Source organism: Micromesistius poutassou, assembly GCF_964030765.1.
Source record: "Micromesistius poutassou genome assembly, chromosome: 8".
In the NCBI taxonomy this organism is placed as follows: domain Eukaryota; kingdom Metazoa; phylum Chordata; class Actinopteri; order Gadiformes; family Gadidae; genus Micromesistius; species Micromesistius poutassou.
In genome coordinates, this window is record NC_140278.1 from 4,518,503 (window position 1) to 4,545,239 (window position 26,737).

Sequence of the window (26,737 nt, forward strand, 5' to 3'; positions counted from 1 at the left end):
ACTCTGTGTGTCTCTATGTGTGTGTGTGTGTGTGTGTCTGTGTGTGTGGCCCGGCTTGCTCTTCATTCAGGAGGGATGTTACCAGTGGGTTGAAGGGCCACTCCACCAGCCCCATTATCAGGCCATCAGAGGGGGGCGCACACATGACAGGCGGTCCCCCCTCGAGAACGTATTCAGCGACAGGGCCCGCTGAAGCCACGGACGGACGGCGTTGAGGAGGGAATTGTTGTCGTCAAGAAGGGACACAACGCATCCTCCTTGTTTTGTGCTTTTTTTCATTGGGATGGAAGGCGGACAGATGCTGGCTTCTGCCATGAGATCGCCTTTTATGTGCCACAGTGACATGCAGGACAAATCAATAGATGTTTAGTAGCTCTAAGGGCAGTGAGTGTTCACTTGTTAGTGGCCGTCAACTATGCCGTAATAATTATTCTGTTTGAGCACAACAATTATGCTCTCTGTATTGTTAGGTTTTTGTTGTCTATAGGTCCATGTGTGTACACTTTATATTGAATGTTGTCCTGTTTTTATTGTTCGCTAACCACCTACTTTAAATCGTCCATGAGGGACAAATCAGATGTTACAATTGTTCGTATGAATAACTTTTAATAAGCCAGACATCGTTTAACCATTTTATAAGCTGCGCCCTGGTTGTTTTCAGATTTGGGGTTTTACAGTTGTATTATTCTCAAATCCATTTAAGCCTGCTCATTTATTCCGGTGGGCGCAAATCCAGCAAACTTGTACGGGTGAAATGCCAAAGGACTTAGTATATCTTAGTGTGTTTCTCTACGGCCTCCTCGGTAACGTCAGGACTCTGTTCCTCTGTGTCTGTCACAGGCGTGAAGGACACACGACTGTACTCCTGCCCGGTCTACAAGAAGCCCCTACGCATGGACACCAACTACATTGCGGCCGTCGACCTGAAGACCTCTCTGGCTCCAGAGTACTGGATCCTGCGAGGTGTGGCGTTACTCTGCGACGTCACGTAATTTACAAGCTGGGCGATGGAAGTGTTGAATGTTGCTGCTGGCTAATGAAGTATTTTTATGTGTTATGTTTTTTGTTGTTGTTGCAGTGTTTATTTAAATGAAAGTGTTGCGGTGCCGTTTTGCTCGTTGAACAGGATTTTTCTACGTTCCACCGAGGGTATTGAGGTTTTTTTAACGTTTTACTGCATATTGGATGGCCAAAGTGCGGTCATCATATCTAATCGACTTTAATGCGATGAAGATGGAATTTGATGATATAAATGTATTATTATTTATTATTTCTTACCCATGCTCATGCTTTACTTTGTTTGACAGAGCTGGGTGATTTGGCCAGAAATAATGATCAGGATTATTTTTGACAAATATCTTGACAATTTTGCAACAATTATTTGTCATTGAAAAAAAGCATTGAGTAAAATGGCATAAAATAACTAATTATTTTTCAAAGAAAGCTTTATTCAGCTCCCAGTGCTGAAGTCGTGCGTTGTGGAAGGAAACCATACGAGTAAACCAACTGGTGCTGGTGCACTCCAGAACTTCATAGAATGTAATCATCTAAATGGATGTATTTGAAAATGTACAACGATACGATGCTTGGAATGGTGTTGGTGTTTAAGTTTGGTTAGCGCCTAGCTCCAGAAGTGCTGTTTAGTGCTGCCTTTGGATAATGTAGCCATATAGATTGAGTAAAAAAAAGAGTAATAATGTTCTGGAAATCTATGCCTATGATCCTTCATCGTTGAAATTATCATTGTTAGATTTCTATAACTGAGCATTGGGATTTGTCAATTAGACATTCAATCATTCAGAAAAACAATGTATATTATTGTCATGTGAGCTGTGATTGTTTGATATAACTTGCGGAATATATATTTTGAACAAATACTGACTTGGAAAAAGTTGCCCGCACGATGATGAATAAAACTCATTGAAATACATATAAATGGTATTTATTGTTTTTTAACAAAAGAACAAACCGAAAAAAAAGAAACTATTCTAAACAACAGCATCGTCGAAAAAACATCAAAACACTTTTTTGATAGTATTTTCTTTTGTACAAAATCACACGACAGAAGACACTGTAAAACTACCCTGTACACGGCCCTGGGTGTAAGGCCGGGGGGGGGATGGTACCTCGCTCTGAAATCCTCTTTGTTCTTTTGAAGTGAAAGGACTGACGTTATACACGAGAGTATTATCAAAACCAAGAGATCTTTATTATATCTGGTGCTGCTTGAACTAGGACGTATAATATCTCATCTTCTATCTTGATACCTCAGAACGGGACAGTGTTTTTTTTTATTTTTAAATCAACATGTATCTCTGTATGTTATCCTGGGCGATCTTCAAATACAATCCATGGTTTGTGTGCGTTTAAGAACAAAACTGGTGACGGTATGTACACTATGGTCCCATCCCTCTCTCTCTCTTTTCTATATCCAGATCTATCCGGTTTACACAGCAGTACTCATGCACTATGTAATTCAGGGCCTCACCTAACTGCGCTCTTTCTAAAACGACACTACTGGTCCCGTTTGTCCGGTTGGCCTAAAGGGAGAGTTATGGTTGGACGCAACACGATGACCATGTAGTCGCTTCAACGCAGTCGTGAACCTGTTTTGGTTCTGCGTTGGGTTTACGTCAGGTTTACGTTAACGGACCAATCACAGCCCTTGCTGCTGCGCCGTCTCGACGCAAGGTTACAATTTTTTGGGAGGCGCACGTCAGGCCCTTGCGGTGGACGCAAGGAGGGTCCACAAGGACGGAATGGGTCCGTTAACCCCCTTGCGTTGCGTCGACGTCAAACCATAACTCAACCTTAACTCGCGTGACTTCACAGAGTCGGGAGGAAACCGGGAACGTAAAAATAGCAAAGCTACACGAACACAGGGAGAAGCAGACCACGCCACGCAGAACCAGACCCCTACGGCGGGGTGACCCGCCTGGGGTTATTGGTGTGTGGGTGTGGGGGGACGGGGAAGGCAAAGCTGAGAATGAATGCAAGCTGCTACTGTGGCTACTTTGTAAGGTTGCATCAGTTCAACGTCCATTAAAGCTTTTATCGACCGTGTCAATATCCCACCGAAATACACACTCGACAGAGCATGTCCTGATCAAGATTTATTATATTATTAGAATGGTTTGATTCAATTGTGTTTGACCGCTGCTACTTTGATTGGACGTGGGGTCCGTCCAATAGGTGAGCGACCTTGATAGGTAGGATCATGGGGATGATCAACATCGCTTTGCAGTCAGTATATCGGTTTTCCATCTTGTTGTCGACCGGTTTGAGTCCAGTCCTTCCTTTGAGCTTGTCTTCCTGCTGTACACAGTACACCTACCACTTCTATGCATGACAAAATAACAACTACAGCGGTGTCATTGGCGTCCCTACGTTGGGCTGTATGTATGTTGTGCCGCCGTTTATGTTTTTTTAAGAGCATCTTTTTCATTTTTCCTTTAAAAGTCACGCATCAACTTTTGTCACTGAAACAAAAACAAGGTAGTCCAGGGTCGTTCCAAGCGTAGCGTCCTCGCCATGTCCTCGCCGGTCCGATTGGCCGCGACAAGGATCTGTACACAAAGCGGTACCCCCCGAAAAAAGAAAGAAGTGGATAAATGACTGAATTGTTTCGTGGCCAAGTCGAACCGAGTCAATCTTTCCCCGGAACGGCGTCTCAAGGCATCACGTTCCCCTGGGAGAGCGAGCGCGTCATCTCGGTGTGGACAAAGTAGGTCTTGAGCTCGCCTTTGCCCTTGACGTTGATGATGCCCCGACAGGAGCACATGTAGCCCAGCGTGAGCAGGATACGGCTGGTCTCCTCGGTCACCTGGGGGGGGGGGGAGGGGGGGGGGAAGAGAGAGAGAGAGAGAGAGAGACGACATGGCTTGTTAGCTTGATTAACTCCCGGCGGGGGGGGGGGGTCACTGTACGACGCCTTGGCTGGGAAGGTAACCGAAACCTCTGCAGAAAATCTTTGCTTCAAGAAGAAAACCATTAAATCCTTTTCATTTGTTGGTCTGCAGAGGGCTGCTGGACACAGAACCTTGTTATTAGGAACTCGCTCGTTTTCAGAGAGACCGAGCACTAGGTAGGAAGAGTGTGGCACGGGAATAACAAATCAATGTTTGATCTTGGAGACCAGGACTGGAGGAGGAGGTTTTTATGTATTTTCAGTGTACATGCGGCTCTCTGTGTGTGTTTGTATTCATTTTGATGCATGTCTGTGCATGTGGTTCTCAGTGTGTGTGTGTGTATTTATGCGTGTGTGTGTGCTGGTCGAGCGACAGAGTGACAGCTGTCACTCACCTGTATCTTCCCCAGGACTCCGGTGCTGTCCATCCTGCTTGCCACGTTCACCGTGTTCCCCCAGATATCGTACTGCGGTTTCTGCGCTCCGATGACCCCTGCGATGACCGGACCGTGGTTGATACCTGGAAAGCAGGACACAAACAACCATAAGACCCTCGTAACACACCAGAGTATATACTGGATATGTCACACATCCAGGATTATCTCTTGATGAGGACACACGTTGAACAATATGTACCGGAGATTGCTGATCTACACACACACACACGCACACACACACAGAAGCACACACACACACACACACACACACACACACACACACACACACACACACACACAATGTAGTCAAGGAAACAAGGTGCTTTTTGCCACTGGCATTCAACAAGAGCGAATAGAACATCATGCACCCTGGAACAAATACAAAAAGACGCCATACAGAAAAAAAAGACGTTATTCATGTGGCCGTCCAGCGTTGAAGGACAGCGAGCAAATGTATTTGGCTCCGGCGTCTGAGAAGCTGCTCTTGTACATTTGTCAGGGAGCATGCTACTCTGTGGTTAGCATCTGCTCGCCCTACTTGCTGACCTACATTTTGATAAGCCCCCTTTTTTTGGCGAGCGCCGTCGACCCGATTCGACGGCAAACTTGCAGACGCACCGATGTTATTTAGTCGTTGTTGAATTAGACACAAGAAGGATATCACCCAAAGGCGACATTTGACAATAAGTCCTGAAATTGAACGTGGTTTAATAAATGTCCTATTTGAGTCAAGCGATGTCCCCCGAGGGAAAGGCTTTCTTCAGGAAGTAGCCACTGCCCAGAGCAGGTTTAGTAACGACACTGCTTTATATGACTAGTGTTCAACAACACAACACAGCTAAAGTGGGCAAGAAAATAGTAAAGTACACTCAGTTTGTTTCTCTTTCCGTCACGGCTAGCCTAGCCAGCAGGTGTCTTTTCTTCCTGTTCCGGCTTTAACTACAGAGTGCCATAAACCAAACACACACACACACACACACACACACACACACACACACACACACACATTAGGCTCATCAGGCTGCAGGAAGCAGGACACAGCAGGGAGATAACTAAACGCACGTACACCTGCACGCACACACAGTGCTGAGTTAACAGCCTGCCCCCCGCTGAGCCCCACACAGAGAGGTTGGAGAGGGAGTGAAGTGTCACTGGAGCACAGGTAGCACACACCACTTGCACCCTCGTTCTCTTCCTCTTCCTTCCTCCGATCTCTCAACCCACTAACTCGCTCTTCTCCTCCCTCTCTTTCTCCTCCACCTTCCCCTCTCTCACACTTCTCCTCCGCCTCGTTCTCTCTCCACCTTCCTCTCTCTCTCCTTCACCTTCCTCTATCCAACACCTCTCTCTCAACTCTCTCTCTTTTTCCCCTCTCTCTCTCTATCTCCACCTCCCTCTCTCTCTCCTTCACCTTCCACTCGCCAACACTCGTCCTCCACCCTTTGTCTCCCATCTCTCTCTCAAACCTCCCTCTCTCTCTCTCCTCCACCTTCCTCTCTCTCACACTCCTCCTCCTCCTCCCCCCTCTCTCTCTCCCCTCCTGTTGGAAGGCAGGGTTGTAATGTGTCAAATGGATGAATCAGCCACAAACACTCTCCCTGTCTGTGAATATTGCAATTTACGTCAAGGGAATGTCGACGTTGTGTTTCTCAAACCTCGTGATGGTGTTTTGCCCTCGGGGACAATGTGTCGACTGAAGTGGTCATCAGAACAGAGAGACGTTTGCATTGCATCCTACAGCTTGTTCATCCCTCCGTGATAACGGGCGGGGTGACTCACCGACTCGGAGTTTGAAGTCGTTGAAGGAATGCCTGTTGATGACGTCGAGTTTGCCCACCAACGCGAAGGCGAACTCCAGCATGGTCCCGATGTGCATGTACTGTCTGTCGTGCTCCTGGAAACACACGGAAACACACATGTAGGCGGACTGGTGGTGTCTCACACACACCTAAAACATTAAGTGAGTTGAGAGTCTGTCTGTCTTTATGCAGAGTTGTGTTCAGAGTTCATCTGGACTCTGCATAGCCACCCCCCACCCCACTCTTAAGCACTTATAGTAGGCTGTACGTCCTTGCACTTAAAAATAGTACTTAGCATTGTGTAGCATCTTATCCTAGCTATCTTTGTTGTATACGTTGAATGGGTTAACCTGGCAATTGTTAGTGCTTGGCACTTGGTCCTATGAACATCCTTACTGCACCGACAGTGATATATTGTTTCTCCTTCTTCTGACAAATGTACTTATTGTAAGTCGCTTTGGATAAAAGCATCTGCCAAATGTAAATGTCAAGATAAATGTTAATCTGTCCAGCACTGTGTAGTTTGAGCCCAAAGAAGAGACGCTGGGTGGGTCACTTGCTGGGTGAGCTAGCTGTGAGGAAGCAGGGCCATTGGAGGGAATTGAAACAAAGCCATCTGGAAAACAGACACTAACTACTAGGGAACATTGTGCTGCCCACTTTGGATAAGGTTTTTCGTTTTGTATTATCTTTTGCTCTGATAGTCCTTTATTTTTTACCATCACGCTGTTTTAATGAATCAATGTCCTAGAAAGCACTATAGTTACAAAATTGGCCCTTGGTAATTGCTAGTTCCTGATAAAGCCTAATTATTAATGACAAATCAGGTGAAAATTGACTAAAACACATTTGATATCTGGACTTTTTGTACAATATTTCCTTTCAGTGCCATTTTATACAATTATAAGTCAATTATAACAGTGTACGTGTGTGTGTGTGTGTGTGTGTGTGTGTGTGTGTGTGTGTGTGTGTGTGTGTGTGTGTGTGTGTGTGTGTGTGTGTGTGTGACAGTACCTGCATTGTGTGCTCGGGTGCAGGTGATGCGTTGAGCCCAGTAGCAGCCATATACGTGCTGCCAATGGTTTTAATCTTCTCCACCCCACTGAACTTAGGTTTGGACAAAAGCTACACAGACAGACACACAGACATAAGACAGACACAGACACAGTTCATTAGTGACATAAAACACACTACTTTTTTGGGGTTTGTACAACCAACCAAATCGTGCATTATGTATTTTTTTGTGCATTAAGACTGTTGAGAGAGACCCTTTAATGATCACCAATGCTCAACATGTCCGGGGTTTTATATGTATAACGTATTGTATTGCTCAGGTGAAGTAGCTCTGAGTTGAATGATTCCGGGCAGCCGTACAACATCGTAGACTTCCCAATACCTCATCAAAGTCGGCAATGATCTCGTTCAGGAGCCTCAGGCACTCCAAGCCCTCCTTGTTGACGTCCGACTCGGTGTAGAACTCCTTGAAGTCCGGGATGGAGGCAAACATCACACACACCAGGTCATACGACTGGTGGTACAAGTCCTGCAAGGGGCCCGAACAGAGAGCTGCGTCAGACATGAGAGAGAGGCCAGGAGAGGCCGGAGCAAATACACACATCCATATGCACATCCACAATGTTGAGGAACTCTAAACCGGGGGCCATGGTTTGAGGTTCAATGTTACAGATTTCAAAAAGATTTGAGAGAAAGTTGATTGTAAAACACTTAAGGGAATCACAAACCAATTTGTTAGATCAGTCAAACTGTTATTCTAAGTGTAAGAACAGGACTGCAATGTTATTTGACAGTTTACAGTTTAAACTTGAATATGTGTGAATATGTGGTCTCAATGCAGCAGTTTCATGCACACTAAAACTTAACAACCCACATCATCATAACAGAGCGAAACGACCACTAAGAGATTGCTGTAATGAAGTCTAGTCTGGTGTAGCGAACCGAATCCAACACCAGCTTTTACAAGGGTTGTGCCAACCACATTTTAACGATTTACTCCCTAGCCAATGTACTCCAAACAGCACAGACTTCACACAAGCCAACGTTTTCACGTCGGACGTGGATCTCATCCTCACAATGGTGTGACCCGTCGTGGATGTCATTTCAGCGGTAAGATCCGTTTTTTTTTTACGCAAACGTTTTGGGGGGACTGCTCTCGGCTGCCAGGTCCTTGTCGCCCACCTCGTTCTTCCAGTTGCGTGCCAGGAAGTGTTCTGCGACGTGCGCGGGCAGAACGTTCTCCAGCAGCACGCGGTTCAGGTTCTCCATGGTCTCGATCTCCTCGCACTCCTTCTTGAACTTGTTCTTCCACAGGAAGTCTAACCTACAGTAATATTCATTCTGTTACAAGAGGACACAGAGGTGAAGAGGCTGTAGGTACAGCTGCACAGCGTTGCTTCCAATCAAAGTCACAGAGACACAGAGAGAGAGAGAGAGAGAGACAGAGAGAGAGAGAGACACAGAAAGAGAGAGAGAGACAGAGACAGAGACAGAGAGACACACACACAGAAAGAGAGAGAGAGAGAGAGAGAGAGAGAGAGAGAGAGAGAGAGAGAGAGATAGAGAGAGAGAGAGACACACAGAAAGAGACAGAGACAGAAGCAGAGACAAAAAATAATTCCCTATTGCAGTGGGGAACCTTCAGGGCCTTCTAGGCCTTCAGAGAAGGCCTTAAAAATTGTAAACCAAAAAATATGAGTATTAAATAATATGTGTATATATATATATATTTTTAAACGATTTAATTTAATTTAATACAATACATTTAATACATTTTCTCTCATCTATGTTCTAAAGTTAAGTTTACTGTCAAGTTCACATCAGCAATGAAAGGGTTACTGTCCTGAAACGTGTTATCCAATCAGAATCGTCCGTCTCTATCGTAGCCCGGTTAGCTAGCTCATTGATTGGTTAGGACTTCACGAATCTCGGGGAAGGCCAAGCCATGTGTTTTGGTTTGGAGAGTGATGGGAAAATTGACCAATCACGGTTTGATTTTAAGTGGGCGGGACAAAAACAAAAGATCGTAGGCCTTCGTGAAGTCCGAACAGGGGCAGAGTGGTGAGAGCCGTTGAGAGACAGTTAAATGGCGGACGAGAGCGATTTTTGTGCATATTATGGAGCCGTTTTGGTCCATGTTTGTAAGTCTTTTTCCCCACATGATTATATTTTCATAAGTTGCAACAAACGGGGTCGAAGTGTGTGATTAAAAAGCACCACGGTCTGCTTCCCGTTCACGCATCGCCTCCTTCAGATGCATAGACTTTGTGTTTATTTGTTTTAAAACATGAAAAATGTAAGAACCGGAGCCGGTCGGACTACTGAAGGCCCAGCTGTAGTGCTCACGGTTCGCCACTGCCCTATTGTAGTGATGACAATGAGGTGAAAAATATTTGTATTTTACTCTAATTAAAATCAGACATACTGAACAATAAGCGTCGGCAAGAGTTTTGCCTCAATGTTGCACACACAATGGATCTATTCATGTCCAATTCAATCCTCACCACAGGCCAAAATAAAAGGCTGCGGTAGGAGTTGATGGAGGACAAAGGATAGATTAGAAGAATTTGACGAATGTTGCATTTCCAATAATCACAAAAAAGTGTCTCTTTCCATGTTGCGGTGTTGAAACGAGACAAACCACAATGCCGTCACTGTCGTCTTCGTCAAGTAGTCCATGAATCCATTTCCAAGTAACTGTCTTTTGTTGTTGTTGTTTGTTGTACGCCGCCCCCCCCCCCCCCCCCCCCCTCCGCGCCCCCCACAAAAATCAATTTGGGTGACGTCATCAGTCATACACGGTCTCTGCGCTGGATGCAGATAAGCGGGTTGGGGAGGGTTGAGCACCGAAGCACTGGCCGGCCGAGACAAAGTGGGAGGGCGGGGAGATAAGCTGAGCACAAGGACGCCGGCCGCGGAGCGGCGACACGGGGAGAGGGTGTGCTGGTTAAATAACCCATTTACTCATCCTCACGCTGTTAGGCCTCACCTTCCCGAGCACTCGCCGTTTTACCGTGTGATGAACACATTTTGGATTCCGGACATAAGAGAAAATAAAGAAACGCAACTAGTTTCGGTGTGTGTGTTATATATTACTCGCAAATACGATTTGGGGGATTTATTTCCCCTTGTGGAAGCACTGTTGTTTATTTAAACAAACGGTCGTCCGACGATTCATTTCATACATTAAAACGTATCTTGATAGTATTAACAGATTCCTTTTGGATGAATGTGTGTGGGAACTCGTCTGGCAGCCACTGTGGTCGCTGCGAACAGGAGTGAGACGGTGGCTGAAAGAATAAGGGAGGAGATCGCTCTTTACAACACCTCCGAAACCATTCTACCCATACGCATAATTCATGAGGCTTGAGACGGGCTATCTCCCGGTGACACATTCCTAGAAACACATTTGTCACCCTTATAGAAAATGCAAGCAAAATAATTATGCAAATTGTGCTCATGCATCAAGCATGTGGACCGCGTAGCAGCATCACAGAGCTAAACGGATCCGCCGGATCAACACAAAAGATGTCTGTGTCCGTTTCTAGGCTTTGTCAGACCAGGCTGTGGTCTTGCACAACGCAGTGATATCTCAGGGGATCAGCTGCCTTTCATTCAAGGATTTGATTATTGTCCAAGATAGCTGGTTTCCTCGTCCATTTTACTTCCCTTTGGAGAGAGTACAAGCATTTATGTTCAATGCTACACATTAAACACACACAGACACGGACACACAGACACAGACACACACACACACACACACACACACACACACACACACACATTTGTATATGTATATCTATGTATATATATGTATTTGATATACCCTAGGATCACCTGATGGGAAATACATATGGTTCTGTGAATTCTTTGGTTTCCGCGGAAACCAGTTGTAAGACAGAGACAGAAATATCAAGTCTGACGGAACCAGGAGACAAAAGTGACAAATGTGATGAATAAATGAATAAATAGTAAAAAAAAAAAATACAATCTGAGATGGCGACATATAATGAAGAAGACTGTTATTGTTGTTGTTTTCAGGGATGCCTTCTGTTTACGGTCACCGAGGAACTATTAACACATGAGCTAGAGAACTAGAACAAAACAATGAGCTAAAAATAAGAATAGTGAAATGGCAACATGAATGAGTTATTTCAGCATCACAGTTTTTGAGGAATCATTTGTAACAAAAGTTGTAACAGTTGTAACAAAAGGATGGCAAACACCACCATATTATACAAGCTAGCAATAACTCCCGTAGGCATTTATTAGTGTACTTTAATATTTGTTATGGTGCTATGCTAAATGATGTCATCTCATTTTAAGAGCAGACACTCACACACACATGCACACACACACACACACACACACACACACACACACATACACACACACACACACAGACAGACAGACAGACACCAACACACGCACACACACACACACACACACACACACACACACAGACAGACAGACAGACAGACAGACAGACAGACAGACACGCACACACACACGCACACGCACACACACACACACACGTGTAAGCTTCACTGGTTTCATCATGATTCACCGTATATGATCAGTTAATATGTGCACTGCACCGTTCTCAGCGCTCTTCTCTCGTTCTTCTTTGCTTGTTATTACTGTCGCTCCATTCGTGTGTCGGTTAGGGTTCCCCTCAAGGCACAGCGTGGCGTGGGCCCGAACAACCATCAAGAGTCACTAGGCAGCCTCCGCTTCGCACACTCCTGTTTCAGCCCTTCCAGGGGCAGTCTCACCCATTTGTCAAAAACTCTGCTAAAGGCCACCAGAGGCATCGTAGAAAGATAAAAACCCAGACAGTGTGGTCCCAGCCTCCCACTGTAAGTCTCACAGCAACACAACAAGTTAGTGCAGCCTGGCGGCCATGAATCACAGCCTTGCGTCAAGGGAAGGGGAATAACCGGGCTCCCGGTCGTCTGCTTTCACAGCATCTGCATCAGTCTCTTAAAGTCCCCCTGGTTTATCTGTACCTTCGATTCAGGTTTTTTTTTTTTTTTTGGTAGTTTGTGTCCACTGTGCATACTTAAAATGGTGAAAAATGTTTCCCAGTCGTTCTGTGGATACGCACGCATTCGAAAAACAGCCGCCATCCCTTACTGGATGTTGAGGTGGGGTATCTGCAGTATGGAGGGACCTCACACCTCACTGACCAATGGCACTAATCATAAGCCTGACCAATCACAAGCATGATCCTGTTTGTTCCGGTCCCACACCCTTTACATACATTTCAAATTAACCGTCCGTTTAACGGCTGCGATTGGACCCTCCACACAGCCGACACTAATTACTAGAGATAAGTCTACCTGCGCCCCAGTACATGAAAGTAGCAGACCCGTAATAACAAAGTGTTCAACATCTCCTTCCTGGTGGTTCTGAAACATTAGGTGCCATTTTGTCGATGCCGCTAATAGGTTGTAAAAAATGAGATGTGATGAAAGTGTATTTTTAAATACTGTCAGAGATGATATACTGTAGACGGCTGAACACATTTACATTCAGGGCATTCCGCGCATTCAGTACATTTTTCAATACAACCCCTTTAACACTCGCTTGCCTCCTGGTTTAGACGGTGGGTCTTTTTTCAGTCAATGGCACTAAACAAAATGGATGCAAACAATGGATGCACAGTTGAAAGGAGGCTCAGAGGCCCCAGGTGGAGATGAGGACGATAGTGTCAGACCGGCCATGCTGTGGACCTACCTGTCTGGCCAGCACAAGAAGGGTGATGAAGAAGATGAAGAGGGAGATAGAGCCCATTGTCTTCAGGTCTTTGAGAACACCGGGCCTAGGACAGAGAGGGGTGGAAGAGGGGGGAGGGTTATACAACAGTCCCACGCCAGAGAGAGAGAGAGAGAGAGAGAGAGAGAGAGAGAGAGAGAGAGAGAGAGAGAGAGAGAGAGAGAGAGAGAGAGAGAGAGAGAGATGGTGAACAGTGGAGGGAAGAATCAATGTGGATGAAGATTTGAAAGAGGACCATAGAAATGAGAAAAGAAAGATAAACTAAACAGTACATACAGTTAAAAAGGATTCCTCATGGTTCGGTGCTATAATGTTCTACTGTTTTTAAAAGCATGTGGAAATCGGCCTCGCTTTTCTTAAAAAGGTTAAAGAAAATTATATATGAATAAAAGGTTGTAGACATACATAACCAAGACAGAAAGTAAAAGTGACAGTTTAACCGACAAAATGGAACAAAAAGAGAAAAAAAGTGCAGTGGAGAATGACATGTCAGAGCACGACAAAGAGAAAGAAAACGGAAACCCCCAGAGAATCAGAGCCGGCAGTCTGCAGCCAGCCGTCGCAAGATTGGCTAACAGAGTGCCCTTTTCCAAGCTGTCACTCTGTAAGGGCTGTCACTCGGGTTTTGCCCTGACATGGGCCTGGTCTTTGGGTATCAGTATTTCCACTGGTAGGCTCAGTAGTATGACTAAACTCATGGTGACAACCATTATTTTCTATCCCCGCATATTTAATCGTATGAGCGACTGCACGCTAATAACACCAAACAATGTCAAATATTAACGACATACATCCTGAAACATTAGCCGTTGAAGCGAGTACCAGTTTGATAACTTGGCCCACGTGAGGCCTGTCCATGAGAGAGAGGTTTACTTCCTTTCCTGTTTCTACAAAGTTGTCTTATTTACATCAGCATGTGAAGGCTATCAATAGACAATAAAGTGTGAAAGTATTACAAGTATTTTCTGCCATAGTATCCATGTAGGCCTGACTTACCCCACTGATATGAGTTTCCAGCCAGTTCAATTAGTTATGTTAAAAAAAAAATCATACATAGAACAATAATAGAGAATAGAACACAAAAAAACAAGTCAGTGACGCACAGAAATCCTGTGCGTCACAGAGGCAAACAGAAAATGTGCTGTTTGCATTAGCCAGGCAATCGGGCAAAAGTCAATCATTTGTATTCCACTGCGGTGACACCATTATTCTGGATAGTGTCCTAAGATCTCAGAGCACAATCACTCTCCCTCGTTCTCTAACCGTTTCCCTGAGAGCTACCACCAAGGTTTTCCCATCTCTTCCTCATTGAGCTCTTCATGGACCGTGACGAGGAACGCTGGACAATGTAGGTCTGGATCGGTGGGTTTTAGACAATGGCAAAAGCGAGCTTATCTTATATATTCATGGCTTTTACGGCTTCTGTATGTCCCTGGTCTACATGCATTTCAGTCATGTGTCACATCCTCTCAGGGTGATGCGGCACACTCACACACGGCTTATCCTAGACCTGCCATTGACATTTTGTTCACATTTCATTGACCTTATGGGGACAAAAAGACCCCTGGGAGTCAAGGCTATAGGGAAACAAAGACTGTAGCCGTAGCCTAGCCGTAGCGTATCGCTACCAAGGTGTCAGATAAGGCAGGACACCATCTGATACGCACGGCAGATGGGTGTTGCCAACTGACGTTTCTCGCTCCCTGTTTAGAACATTTAGGAAGGGTTAGGATGAATTTTTAAGGGGATAACATGGTTATATGTTATAGTCCGGCCAGCGCCAGCAAATTTTGTATGCATCTCAAGCGTTTTTGCAGCAGGAGATATAACAGTTATGAAAAACATTTTTCTTTTTAAAATTGTTCCAGTCCCTGGCCCAATTACAGATCAGTTCATTATGCTGTGTATGGAAATCGGCAAATTACCTTGCCCTTGAGCGTGGCACTACGAAAGACCCCAATCCCGAGACTCAAGGTCTCGGGAACCAGTTGCTCGACGTTGGCCCGTGTCAAAGTCAGCGTTTGCTCAAACACCAAATCCCCTTCACGTTAACTTTTCTTGGATCTGTTCGCCGTCGACACCTCAAGAGCAGGAAGGTAGAGAGTGCGCCGACCGAGTGACGCGCGGCGCTACGGTGAAGACGGATGGGCGCCGGGACGCGGGGGTGGGGGGGGGGTCGGGGATGGATACAGAGTGCTAACTCTTGTTTGATCAAGCACTGCTGGGCGCGCCGCCGTGACATTGCATCCATCAGCGAGAGAGAAATGTTTCAGCGGCTGTGAGTTTGCGCACACCGTTTCAAATCTCCATGCCTCTCTTCAATCATAAAAAAAATCTCTCTCTCTCCCTCGCTCCCTCTCTTCCCGCTCCCTCTCTCCCTCTCTCCCTCTCTCCCCCCCACGCTCCCCAACTCATCCATCGTCTCTCGCCCGCTCACCTGTCCAGCGTCTCGGTCCTGTACAGGAATGTACTGTATTCATCCAGCAGGGACGCGTGCGTCTGCAGTATGATGATGTTGTAAACCACCACGGCTGTCAGCATGATGATCATCTTCAGCTCGTAGTTGATCCTCAGGAACACCGAGCAGGAGATCAGGCCCAGGATGCAACTGTAGATGAAGTACTGGGCGGGGAAAGGGATGAAGATGACGGAGAGGGTTATTATATGTTGCTGATGTTAAAAGGGTTGGCAGAGCAATACTTTCAGCAAACGGTCCGTAATTGAGTCTTGAGATTAAAAGGCAATCAGCCTTTTGTGCTCATTTCAAAGGCACTTCAAATGTTTGAACACTGTTCAAATGGGTGTTTACTAAAAAATAACTCAGTCTAATGAGTAAATCATCTTCGAAAACTCAAATGCCTACCGGGCGGGCAAATGTTCCGCAAGTTAGAAACACTATAACAGACTGTAAATTACGGAGGTAACGCAATCACTGCTAGGAGGTATTGTGATAATTTCTTTGTTATTGTGCAGGTAATTTGTTGGAATTGGCAGAAAAAGTTCCCATGTAAACTCACAGCCGTTCAGACATTAGCAGCTGAACGGTGATCTAAAAGGTACCAAGAAAAACACTAGAACCCGTCCCTCCCATTCCCGAGATAAGTGGTGGAACGCATCGTCGTCGTAAAGGGCGTGTGAAACAGTCCACCAAAGGCTATTTGAAATAGACAACAATGTGTGCTAAGTTGGCATTGAGCTAAAAACAAAGCTGATCTAGTAATGAAAATAGTGTGGATGCCATCTCAGCGAGTAGGGGTATGTGGCACACCTCCAAAACAGCAGCAGTTTCTGCAGCACATGCAGAGGGACTTTCAGTCCCCGTCAAAGTAGGGAGACAAAACTAGTCCATTCTGAAGTAGAAACAGCCCATTGAAGCTGCGCATCCACAAATCCTCTCGTGTTAGCATTTCGGCAACCTATTTTATCCAGAGTCCGGCGGCCACAAAACTCCCACCACCATCCACGAGGGAGTCAGGCCTTAAGGCTCGGCTATGGTTCCACGTCGATGCAACGCAATGACCACGCATACGCTTCACCGCAGTCTTGAACCTGTTTGGTTCTGCGTCAGATTTTAATGAGCGGACCAATTACTAATTACTGGAGAAATTAGTTTACTCTAGAATATTGAAGCACCTACAAGAAAATAATATTTTACATGATCACCAGTATGGATTTCGTAAAAAACATTCTACGGAGCATGCATTACTTCAGTTAACTAATATTATTTCATCTGCTATGGACCAGAAAAAATTTGCCCTTGGGGTCTTTCTAGACTTAACTAAGGCATTCGATACTGTCAATCACAGTATTTTGATTGCCAAATTAAATAGATACGGTGTGGAGGATATTGCCCTGAATTGGTTTAAAAATTATTTATTTAATAGGCAACAATATGTGACATTTAATGGCCACTCCTCTGCCAAGTCCAGTATTCTACACGGGGTGCCTCAAGGCTCTATTTTGGGCCCTTTATTATTTTTGATTTATATAAACGATTTAGCTTTATCTTGTAAATATTTTTTTCCTGTGTTATTTGCTGATGACACTACCCTCATAGCAACTCATAATAATTTTAATTATCTGATTGATTCTGTGAACAATGATTTATCTTCAATTTCAAAATGGTTTCAACTGAATAAATTAACACTCAATGTGAAGAAATGTAACTTTATAATCTTTTGCAATATTAACAAGTCTTATCCTAAAGATCAAGCTAAATTATACATTAATGGAATAGAAATGACCCAAGTCAAAACTACCAAATTCCTCGGAATATTGGTTGATGAAAGACTTGATTGGACAAATCACATAGACCTTGTTTGCAAGAGATTAACAAAGATGATGGGCATCCTAAGAAAAGTGTGCCCATTTATACATCCTTCTGCTCATTTAACGTTATATTATAGTTTTTTATTTCCTTATTTGAACTACTGTAACATGGTCTGGGCAGCTACATCTCCTACACATCTCAAGAAATTATGTACTATTCAGAAGAGATTCATAAGATTCATCTCACATTCAAATAGATATGCTCCATCAGCACCACTATTCACTAAGTATTCTCTTCTACCAATTCACAAATTGAATAACTATCAGATTTGTTTGTTTGTTCACAAGTTCATTTACAAGAATCAAGATCTCCCTGTCACTTTTCAAAATTTCTTTACCTTCACTCATAATGTACATTCTCACCGCACTAGACACAGTAATAATCTTACTCTATATTTACCCTTTATCCGCACATCACACCATCAGTTTAATATGACATACAGAGGTCCAATGTTTTGGAATGGACTATCTCCCTCATTAAGATCCATTTCTTCTTATTCACTTTTTAAAAAGCAGTTAAAAATACATCTCAATTTCTCTTGAATTTCCCACTCTTTCCTCTCTCTCTTTCACTCTCTCCATATCCCACATCCTTACTCTGTCCTTTTATGAGTTTAATTAATTAATTAATTTTTTGTATATTATCTCTATTGTCCTTATTTGTTACCGAATTACTTTGCACTTTATCTCTCTATTTTTTTCTCATTTCTGTTTTCTTTTGCTCACATAACATTGATTATGTATGCACTTTATCTCCTTTTTATGTTTATTTGTTAGCCATTGAAATTTGTCTTGTTGTAATTTGTTATAGGGGTGGAACCTATGTACAAGCCAACCGGCTTCGTTCCCTCCTTGCACCATTGAAATTTGTGTGCTAAATAAATAAACTCTAAACTCTAAACTCTAAATCACAGCTCTTGCTGCTGACGGAAGGTTACAATTTTTGGGAGCCGCACGTCAGGCTCTTGCGGTGGACGCAAGGAGGGTCCGCAAGGACGTAATAGGCCTGTAAACCCCCTTGCGTTGCGTCGACGTGGAACCATAACGGAGCCTTTAGAGGGTTAGTGGTGTGGACCAGACCCAGACCACTAGTGATGCAGAGGCCTAACAACTCCCTCTCACTGCATCTGGGAACACGAGCCATGCTGGAGCAGCAAGGACGCAAGCAGGACGGCCTCCGGCAGATGCAGGGTTTAGGAGATAAGAGAGATTGGGAAGATGGATTGGATATATTAAGATGTTTAAGGCTGAAGTTCAAAGAGGAAGAAGATAGAGGAAGAGGAAAGATCCTCTGAGACTGGCTTCCTCATGTCGATGACATGACCCAAATTGCTCGATGTAGCAAAATGGGCTTAACAGAATATATCTAACGATGCATGCTACATCATGTCTACTGTTGTTTGTTAACTAGCAGAGGACACTGACAGGGAAACGTAAACATTCAGACACAGACAGTGACACACAGGAACACAACAGATACACGCATTCGGAATTGACTTGGCAATGGTTTCAATTCACTATATTAAAAAGATACACTGATGAACTTAACTTGATTTCACACATGCATTATTTCAATGTATGTTTACTATACAGAACTTACCGGGAGGTAGAAGCCATTTTTATCAATGGAGCTCATTGGCTGTCCATTGTGGTAAAAAAACGTCTCGTTGGATGAATTATAAACCGAAACCGAAGAGGTCACAGACTCCCCCAAGAAGAACTGTGGAAAAGAGAAAAGGCAGTGTGAAAATGGCAAAATTACACAAAGGAATACAATGTATTGGCTAATTTCCATTGAAAAGTCAGGAGATTTTAAGGCTTAAAGCTAACGACGGAGGAGTCCATTTCATTGTCTCCTTGTTCCAGATGTTTAATACATCGCAGAAGATGAGAATACTGTTAAATGCCAGAGGAAGTTTGAGTCAACAGTACTCCTTGGTTCCATCCACCTACCTAAAGCCAGTGTATTAGCATCTCAACAAGGTTAGAGTAACCCCAGGCACATACAACCATATCCAATTCCTGTATATTAGGCCTCCATATCATCTTTTATTCAGTTATTATAATGCGCATACAAATAAAAATAAAAACTATTGTTTGACTGAGAGAGTTTGAGACATCTTGGGACTTTGAACCTTCAGGGTATAGGGACTAAACCATAGCATGCTAGCGATAAAGACAATCTGTATTCAGTTCTGTTATCCACATTTCTAATCCTGAAGCTAATTCTGACACTGAGAAGAAATGGAACAACCATTATCTGATCTGCTTTTATTCTTATTTTACTCTTATTCCAGGTACATGCAGACTATATCACAAAATATTTAACCTTCGGCCCAATCCAACAATAGGGTAATTCTTCCAGTCAGCCACATGAAATACAAACCAATCTCACTCCCTTTTCAGTCTCGAGCATCCGGCCGCCGCCCAAATCCTCACTCAATACCCCATCGACCGTTTAAATATACACTCGCCCATTAAGGCAAGAGGCGAGAGGCTATTGAGCATAAAGGGGGGTTACCGGGGGCGACCATTATCTCCTTCCGTGTGAAGCCTCGTTAGCTGCCCTGGCAACCGAGGCTACCTCCACGGTGACGGACACTTCCGCTGCCGCGCCTCACCATGTTGAAGACGGCCATGACCAGGATGAGCGCGGTGGTCGTCATGGTGAGCGTGATGCGGGGCCAGGGCTTGTTGGCGATGATACCGGACGAGCGCAGCAACCACGTCCACGAGGCCGACGTGCCTTTGCTGCAGTGCTGTGGGCACAGAGGCATGTGTGCACGGGAGCACGTGTGCAACTTGAGCACGTGTGCATGTGTGAATATATATATATAAATGTGTGAACTTGTGTCTGTGCACGTGTGTGCACAGCCACACGTTCACACGTGCACACGTATGTTCACACTCACGCATTGCTCACACACCAATCACAAGAGAAGAGATGTGTTCTAATTGGACAAAAAGAGCCTATTGCACAACCCGTACAATAAGTGTTACGTGATTAGCCGAAGGCTCAATTTGTCAATCCATTTGAACTCATCACAGTACGGTAATAGTGTGTTATGTTCAGTGCAGTCAACGTCAAATAACGTGTGAAGGAAAGATTGGCACACATCAGTCCCAAAGAGGGCTCTGGTTTTCACACCTTCAGCAGGGTCCTCTCTCCCCCCCACTCCTCTCTTTTCCCTTCTGGCTTCCATTAGTAAATGGAAAAATAGAGTCGGACATAACAGCTTTCTGACTCAGTGTTTGGCCACTCTGGCTATTCAAATGAATTGCACCCCTGCAATTTATCACAAGTGGCTTTTAATTTCTCGCTCTGTAAAATGTACATTTAGCAAGGGCCGCTGAAAGGTCACCCCACTTACTAGCTCAGATGGTTAAACTCTCGGCTTTGGCACACCTAGTGAAGGACAACTGCTTTCCAGTGTCTGACCCTGCCGGTAGCAGCGGGTCTCTTGACTGTGGTAGATGACGGTTATAGTAAGAGCATGAATGGTTTGCCCACTCATCTCTGAGCTGTCCTCAGTCGTCTCATGGAGGACAACAAAATAGCGGTGGATATTTATAGATATATATGTTATATGGAGCTGAGAGAAATACAGAACCGTAGTGATAGTGTGGCATCGCCTCCTGATATCCATCTACATGAAATAGATGGAGCGAGCGTCTGAATGTGTGAGGGTCTTGTCACGTTAATATGGCCTCGTTTGTCACCCTTCTGGTCTGGTCTTTATTGATTTATTATGTGGAAATAGGGTGATAAAAACCTGATGAAAAGGTTTTGTTTGACTTTATGTGCTGAATGGTTGTCTATCTGTTTTTGCTTCTCCCTTTTCTCGAAAAAGTTGATATACATACATACACGCACACACACACAGACACACACACACATGAACGCACGCACAGATGTTTATATATATATATAGAAGTGACAGCTCTTGTGTTGCAAATAAGAAAGTGAATCACAGAGATACACCAAGAAAGAATATAAAATGCAAAGAGTCTGAGAGTCTCTAAATCCGTTGTTTTGCCACTGTGGGCAACGTGTCAAACAAGAGCAAGGGAGCAGGATCCTCTCACAGGAGCTGGTAAACCATAACAGAGTAGCAACCAGGGACCCATCTTAGTTGGAGCAGAATGAGTCACTCTGTTTCAGCCCGGGGCTGACTAGCTTTTCTCTGGTGTTCAATCCCAACTTTATCCGTTTTTTTGTTTCATTCTGCTCTCTCTCTTGCTACCTGTCTTTGTGCAACGTGGAGGGCTAGGGAGGGCAGCGGGAACCCCAAGCTGACCCTTTAACGATAACAAGAAACGTCATCTGGAGTGGACCTTGTCATCCACAGAATGGTGCATTTGTAAGTATAACGGGTGCCGTTGGACAGAATGGGATCTTTTAGTTACATTTACATTTAGGGCATTTGGTGGATGCTTTTATCCAAAGCGACTTCAAACGGTTGACAGAAACATTCACACACCGACGGCGGAGTCAGCCATGCAAGGCGACAGCCAGCTCGTCGGGAGCGGTCAGGGGTCTTTGCTCAGAGACACCTCGACACTGAGCTAGGAGGAGCCGGGGATCGAACTAGCAACCTTCCGGTTACAAGTCAACCCGCCCTGAGCTAAGCCGACCCCTTATCGTTCAGATCAAATGTGATCTGTATGATTGAACTGTGCCAGCGTGACAAAAAGCTAGCCGGCTGTGTGTTAGCATGTTGACGTTAGTTACATTTGGAAGTAAGGCTTATTTTGTTAATCACGGTAATAATATGACTTGGCGTGCAATGTAATATATTTGAACGTGGATGGATGGTACACCAGAGCACAGCGCGTGGCAGGCACAACACATCACCACGGAAGGGGGCCCTTCTTCTGCTCACCAGGAAGTGTCCGATGAAGCAGATGACCAGGATCAGCGAGAGTGTGAGGAAAGACATCCCGAAGGAGATCCCCAAGATGGTCGTTCTGCAACAAAAACAGAAACATCCGTTGGTCGTAGACATAAATCCAGGGGCCTTCTCGATTCAATTAAATTCCACTTATTTGTTAATCACAGTTACAGTCTCAGAGGGCTTAACCGGCCATACATGTGTAACACTCCCCTGACCCTAGCCCCCCAGAGGGCAAGAAAAAACTAAAATAATTAGCAAAGGAAGAAATCTCGAGAAGAGACACAGAGTGGGGGATCCCTCCTTCCAGGGATTATCACGATTGCAATGGGTGCCATCATTGACATACATACATACATACATACATACATACATACATACATACATACATACATACATACATACATACATACATACAAACATACATACAGGCAAAACACATGCTAAGATGCTAGCAGGTTAACCCTAAGGGTCCAGGCAAGAGTCCAGGCACCTCAAAGATGAGCCGAGAGCCAGTCACTCGATTCACTCGTATTCATCATCCGTGGCTGACCCTCAACAGAGCACACCTACTTTGGCAGGACCAGGATCTGCACGATGAAGATGCAGAAGAAGATGAGGCAGGCGCAGGTCACGTAGTACTTGAAGGTCGGCAGAGTCGTCGCCCGATACTGGAACGTAAGAAAGGAAAAGGGGTCACTTCCCCCCACCTCTGGTCGAGAACCGCCGATGAGTTCGCCATCGGCTTCGACCGCCCACTTTCACTGTGTCTTACTGGGCAGACGTGGCAGCTATGGCTGTGAGCTGCGAGGGCTTTCAGGGGAAGTAGGAGTGGGGGTGTGGGTGTCAATGCGCTTCAGGGTTCTCCCTCCGAGCGACCGTGCCAAACCGGAACACTAAGCCGCTGCCAGATCCTGCCGGTGTGTCTGCGTGTGTGTGTGTGTGTGCGTGTGTGTGTGTGTGTGCGCCTTACCTCCTTCTCCAAGGACTTGTTGTGAAAGAACAACGATATTCTTTGGATGTCTTCGGATTTCAGCCATTGTCTGGAAGTGCGCAGTAAAGAGCAATTTGGAGATACAAAACAAACACAGATTGGAACAATTGTTGTGTTTTTTTGGTTGATAAAAGTGAGCTTAGTTACAAAGTCATATTACCTATATTTTGTATAATTAACAGGTCAGGGAATTGTGATTATGCTTCTTACATTGTTTTTTTAACTCTACACTCTACACACGTAAATTAGTTAGTAACTTACTCCATGAATCATCAAACACATTGGAGTTGCGCCGCATCATCAAAAGCAGGGGCCTCCCAAGACGCTGCATACCCCGCACACCCTGTTTTATCTCTCCTCATGCTCCATCTCACTGAGCATCATAAATACCCCAGAATGCGTACTTTTGAGAGTTGATCCCATCAAAGGTCCTGATCATCCTCTCTGTGAGCTCTTCCTCGAAGCGCTTCTTCTGGGACTTGGTTCTGCGTGGTGCAGCGAGAAAGACAGAGAACAAAGACATTCTCGTGAATCCGCCGCCGATTCAGCCCGCGAGCGACTAAGGCCTGCAGCACTGCAGACGCAGCCAAACCAAGTCTCTTCAGCGTGGAAACAGGGGGGGGGGGGGCATGCTAGGGAATAATCCCTCCCCCCCCCTTGGATTATGCAGAGATGTTGTTAAATCATCAGTTTACCTCTCTGATCTCCGCTGGAAATGGTACTGTCCCATTGGCACGTCCTGACAAACCCGAAGCAATAGAAGAGAGAGAGAGAGAGAGAGAGAGAGAGAGAGAGAGAGAAAGAGGGAGAGAAAGCAGGGTTTAGCTCAAGCTCCCTTTAAAAGAGTGCACTGCATCCAAACAGCCTTGAAGCACCCTTTGTGTTTGCGTTTGTGTGCTTTTCTTCCCAGACTCCCGTACTCACAACGGTGTTGATCTTGCCGTTCTCGTTGGTCATGCTGTCCCGGTGGTGCAGGTTGGCGAAGGGCTTGGCGGCCCCCCAGGACTCCAGGTAGCGGGTCATGCGGACTGAGGCCCTCATCTTGGCCCCGTACACGGTGTGGCGGGGCCGGTAGTGCTGCTGGGGGCTCCGTCGCTCCACCTGGGACGGACGGTGCGGGTGGGAAGCAGTGGTTACAATACTGTTCTCATTGGACGTGATGTCACGTGTCTGGCACTTAATGTACACACTTATTGTGTGTTGTACGTCCTGGCACTTAATGTACACACTTATTGTGTGTTGTACGTCCTGGCACTTAATGTACACACTTATTGTGTGTTGTACATCCCGGCACTTAAAAATAGTACTTAGCATGGTGTAGCGTCTTATCCTAGCTATCTTTGTTGTATGCGGAGAATGGGTTCACCTAACGATTGTTAGTGCTTGGTCCTTGGCAGTACCTTGGGGTTGATGACCAGGTAGGTGATGACCCCGTGCAGCTTCAGGTAGGGGTCTCTCTCCTGCCCGTCCCCGTCCTCCACCTTGTACGCCCCGTTCAGGTGCTCCAGCGTCACCGAGGTGATGTGGACTCGCCTGGCCGGAGGAACACAGGCGGGGAGGTCATTTGAATAACCGGCTCCCATAGCAGCCACCATTAAAAATGAATGTGTGCGTTCACACGCACACACTGATTTAGGTCTCGGGACTGACACAAATATGCAAATTGAGTGATAATGGTTTTTTTTGAGTCTCATTCCTGTGGTTGTGGCCCTGATACAGACTTTCTCATTTGAGGATATATTCTTCAATATATTCAATTTAACCAACATAAAATGGTGCAAGCATTACCGACAAAGGTCACTTTGACCAGCTCGCCCTCGGATGTATTAAACCACTTCCTGAATTACAGCCTTTGTTACAAAGACATCTTTGCCATTTTGTGGATCCCAAACGGTTTCAATTCAATGGGGTCATGACGAGCAGTTGTCTCACCCCGGTACACCTCCTGCCTCCATGTGATTGGCCAGCGTGACGTCATGTGACCAGACGTCATACTGCCACTTCTGAAGCCCGATCACGCCACACAGCACGTTCCCAGAATGCACTCCGACACGCATGTTGATGTCAACGCCGGTGGCATCTCGAACTTTCCTGAAACACAGCGGAACATAATGCAACAGCGCAATCAGCTTTAGCTTTGTGTTTATCTATGCACAACGAGGTGTTGTACAATAAGCATGGGATAAACAACGCACATGTCACTCAGTCACTGAATATGCAATTTACTGTTCAACCAAAGAAAGAATTAGAATAGTTAATTTACGTTTACCATTCATATATTAAGATTTTAGTAGAGTGTAGAGTGTACGGTTTAAATCAACTGTCATCCTAACCGCTATCGCTGAGACTGTTTGTGACATTCCTGTTCCAAATTGCTATGCAATGACAACTGACACAAAAAGTGGTAAATCACTGTGACAAATTAAAATTCTACAACAAGAGAGCAAAACTAGTGGATTATTCCTTCATTTTTATCAATGACTGTGTTAATTTGTGTTTCATTGATCAAAGTGCCTCTGGCTGGGTTAAACTCGGAATGTCAGAAGAATTTGTTGTACACGGGGAATGGGTTAACCTAAAAATTGTTAGTGCTTGGCACTAACCATCTTTACTGTACCATAACAGCGATATATTGTTGTTTCTCTTCCTTCTGTAAATGTAAATTTTAATAGGCTCCAGGTTGAAAAATCCCAAAGTTATCCTTTATGCATTCAGTCGGGAAAGATTTATTCCACTGAGTCTTGTATAAGGTCTCGGATAAACAATTCAACACAACTCAGCCCAAGAATAATGATGTGACATTGTCATCGCCGTTTTACACAAAGCTAAACTCGAAGCCTAATATGACCTATTAAGTCACGGTGGGAGAGGGACTCCCATAACCTTTGCCCATATTGTTCTCTGCCTTCCAGCCTCCTACTTAATAAATACTAACCATCACCTAGCAACAGACGCAGACAAAGTCCAGCCCTAAAGGTCAGGCTTAAAAGCAGGAAACCAGCAATTAGGGTCCAGTTGCTTGACGCACTGTGTGCCTAGAAGCAATAGGTGTGTGTGTGCTTATGCATGTGTGCGTGTGCGTGTCTGTGTGTGTGTTATTGTGTGCGTGTGTGTGTGTGTGTGTGTGTGTGTGTGTGTGTGTGTGTGTGCAATCAAGTGGGGATATACACATGCACGTCTGTGAGTGCATTGCAAGAATATGCAAGTGTCTCTGGCTGTCCCTGCTTGTTCACAATACACACAGCAGACGCCCCGCAGACTGCTCCAGCCTCCCTGCTCCAGCCTCCCTGCTCTAGTGGCTCTCTCTCCATCCTGAGGTCCAAGATCAAGGTTGGTTTGTTTACTTCATGGAGCATCTATGCACCATGCTGAGAGAGGACCATAAGAAGTCGATGTTGGACCATTTAGGCTGCACATTATTTTCATTCTATGCCCCTTTTTAAACATTGGATGTTGATATATATTTTTTTCTTTATTCATATTCCGTTCAGTGTTTTCACTTTTATTCTGAAACGCAGAGTACATCAGAGGGGAGTACTAGGGCTTTAACTCCGAACTTCATTATTCGAATATAATTTGAATATTAA

The 26,737-nt window shown here is 44.9% G+C and overlaps 2 protein-coding genes across 2 annotated transcripts in view; one reads left to right on the forward strand and one right to left on the reverse strand.

Annotated features, from left to right (window-relative positions):
- dnah5 (dynein, axonemal, heavy chain 5) overlaps nt 1-992 on the forward strand; it is a gene marked incomplete at both ends in the record, with an annotated part of 140,136 nt that extends 139,144 nt beyond the window's left edge. Inside the window, one exon of the mRNA XM_084471872.1 lies at nt 841-992. Within this exon, the coding sequence (XP_084327998.1) occupies nt 841-992 (152 nt within the window). The remainder of the gene's footprint in view (nt 1-840) is intronic.
- Nucleotides 993-3,670: 2,678 nt separating this feature from the next.
- adcy2a (adenylate cyclase 2a) overlaps nt 3,671-26,737 on the reverse strand; it is a gene marked incomplete at both ends in the record, with an annotated part of 63,337 nt that continues 40,270 nt past the window's right edge. The window contains 18 exons of the mRNA XM_084471873.1: nt 3,671-3,823; nt 4,303-4,427; nt 6,124-6,238; nt 7,158-7,268; nt 7,540-7,686; nt 8,340-8,498; nt 12,897-12,981; nt 15,373-15,557; nt 18,865-18,984; nt 19,886-20,023; nt 22,148-22,232; nt 22,730-22,827; nt 23,130-23,199; nt 23,555-23,635; nt 23,846-23,889; nt 24,075-24,251; nt 24,551-24,683; nt 25,083-25,241. Of these exons, the coding sequence (XP_084327999.1) occupies nt 3,671-3,823; nt 4,303-4,427; nt 6,124-6,238; nt 7,158-7,268; nt 7,540-7,686; nt 8,340-8,498; nt 12,897-12,981; nt 15,373-15,557; nt 18,865-18,984; nt 19,886-20,023; nt 22,148-22,232; nt 22,730-22,827; nt 23,130-23,199; nt 23,555-23,635; nt 23,846-23,889; nt 24,075-24,251; nt 24,551-24,683; nt 25,083-25,241 (2,185 nt within the window). The remainder of the gene's footprint in view (nt 3,824-4,302; nt 4,428-6,123; nt 6,239-7,157; nt 7,269-7,539; nt 7,687-8,339; nt 8,499-12,896; nt 12,982-15,372; nt 15,558-18,864; nt 18,985-19,885; nt 20,024-22,147; nt 22,233-22,729; nt 22,828-23,129; nt 23,200-23,554; nt 23,636-23,845; nt 23,890-24,074; nt 24,252-24,550; nt 24,684-25,082; nt 25,242-26,737) is intronic.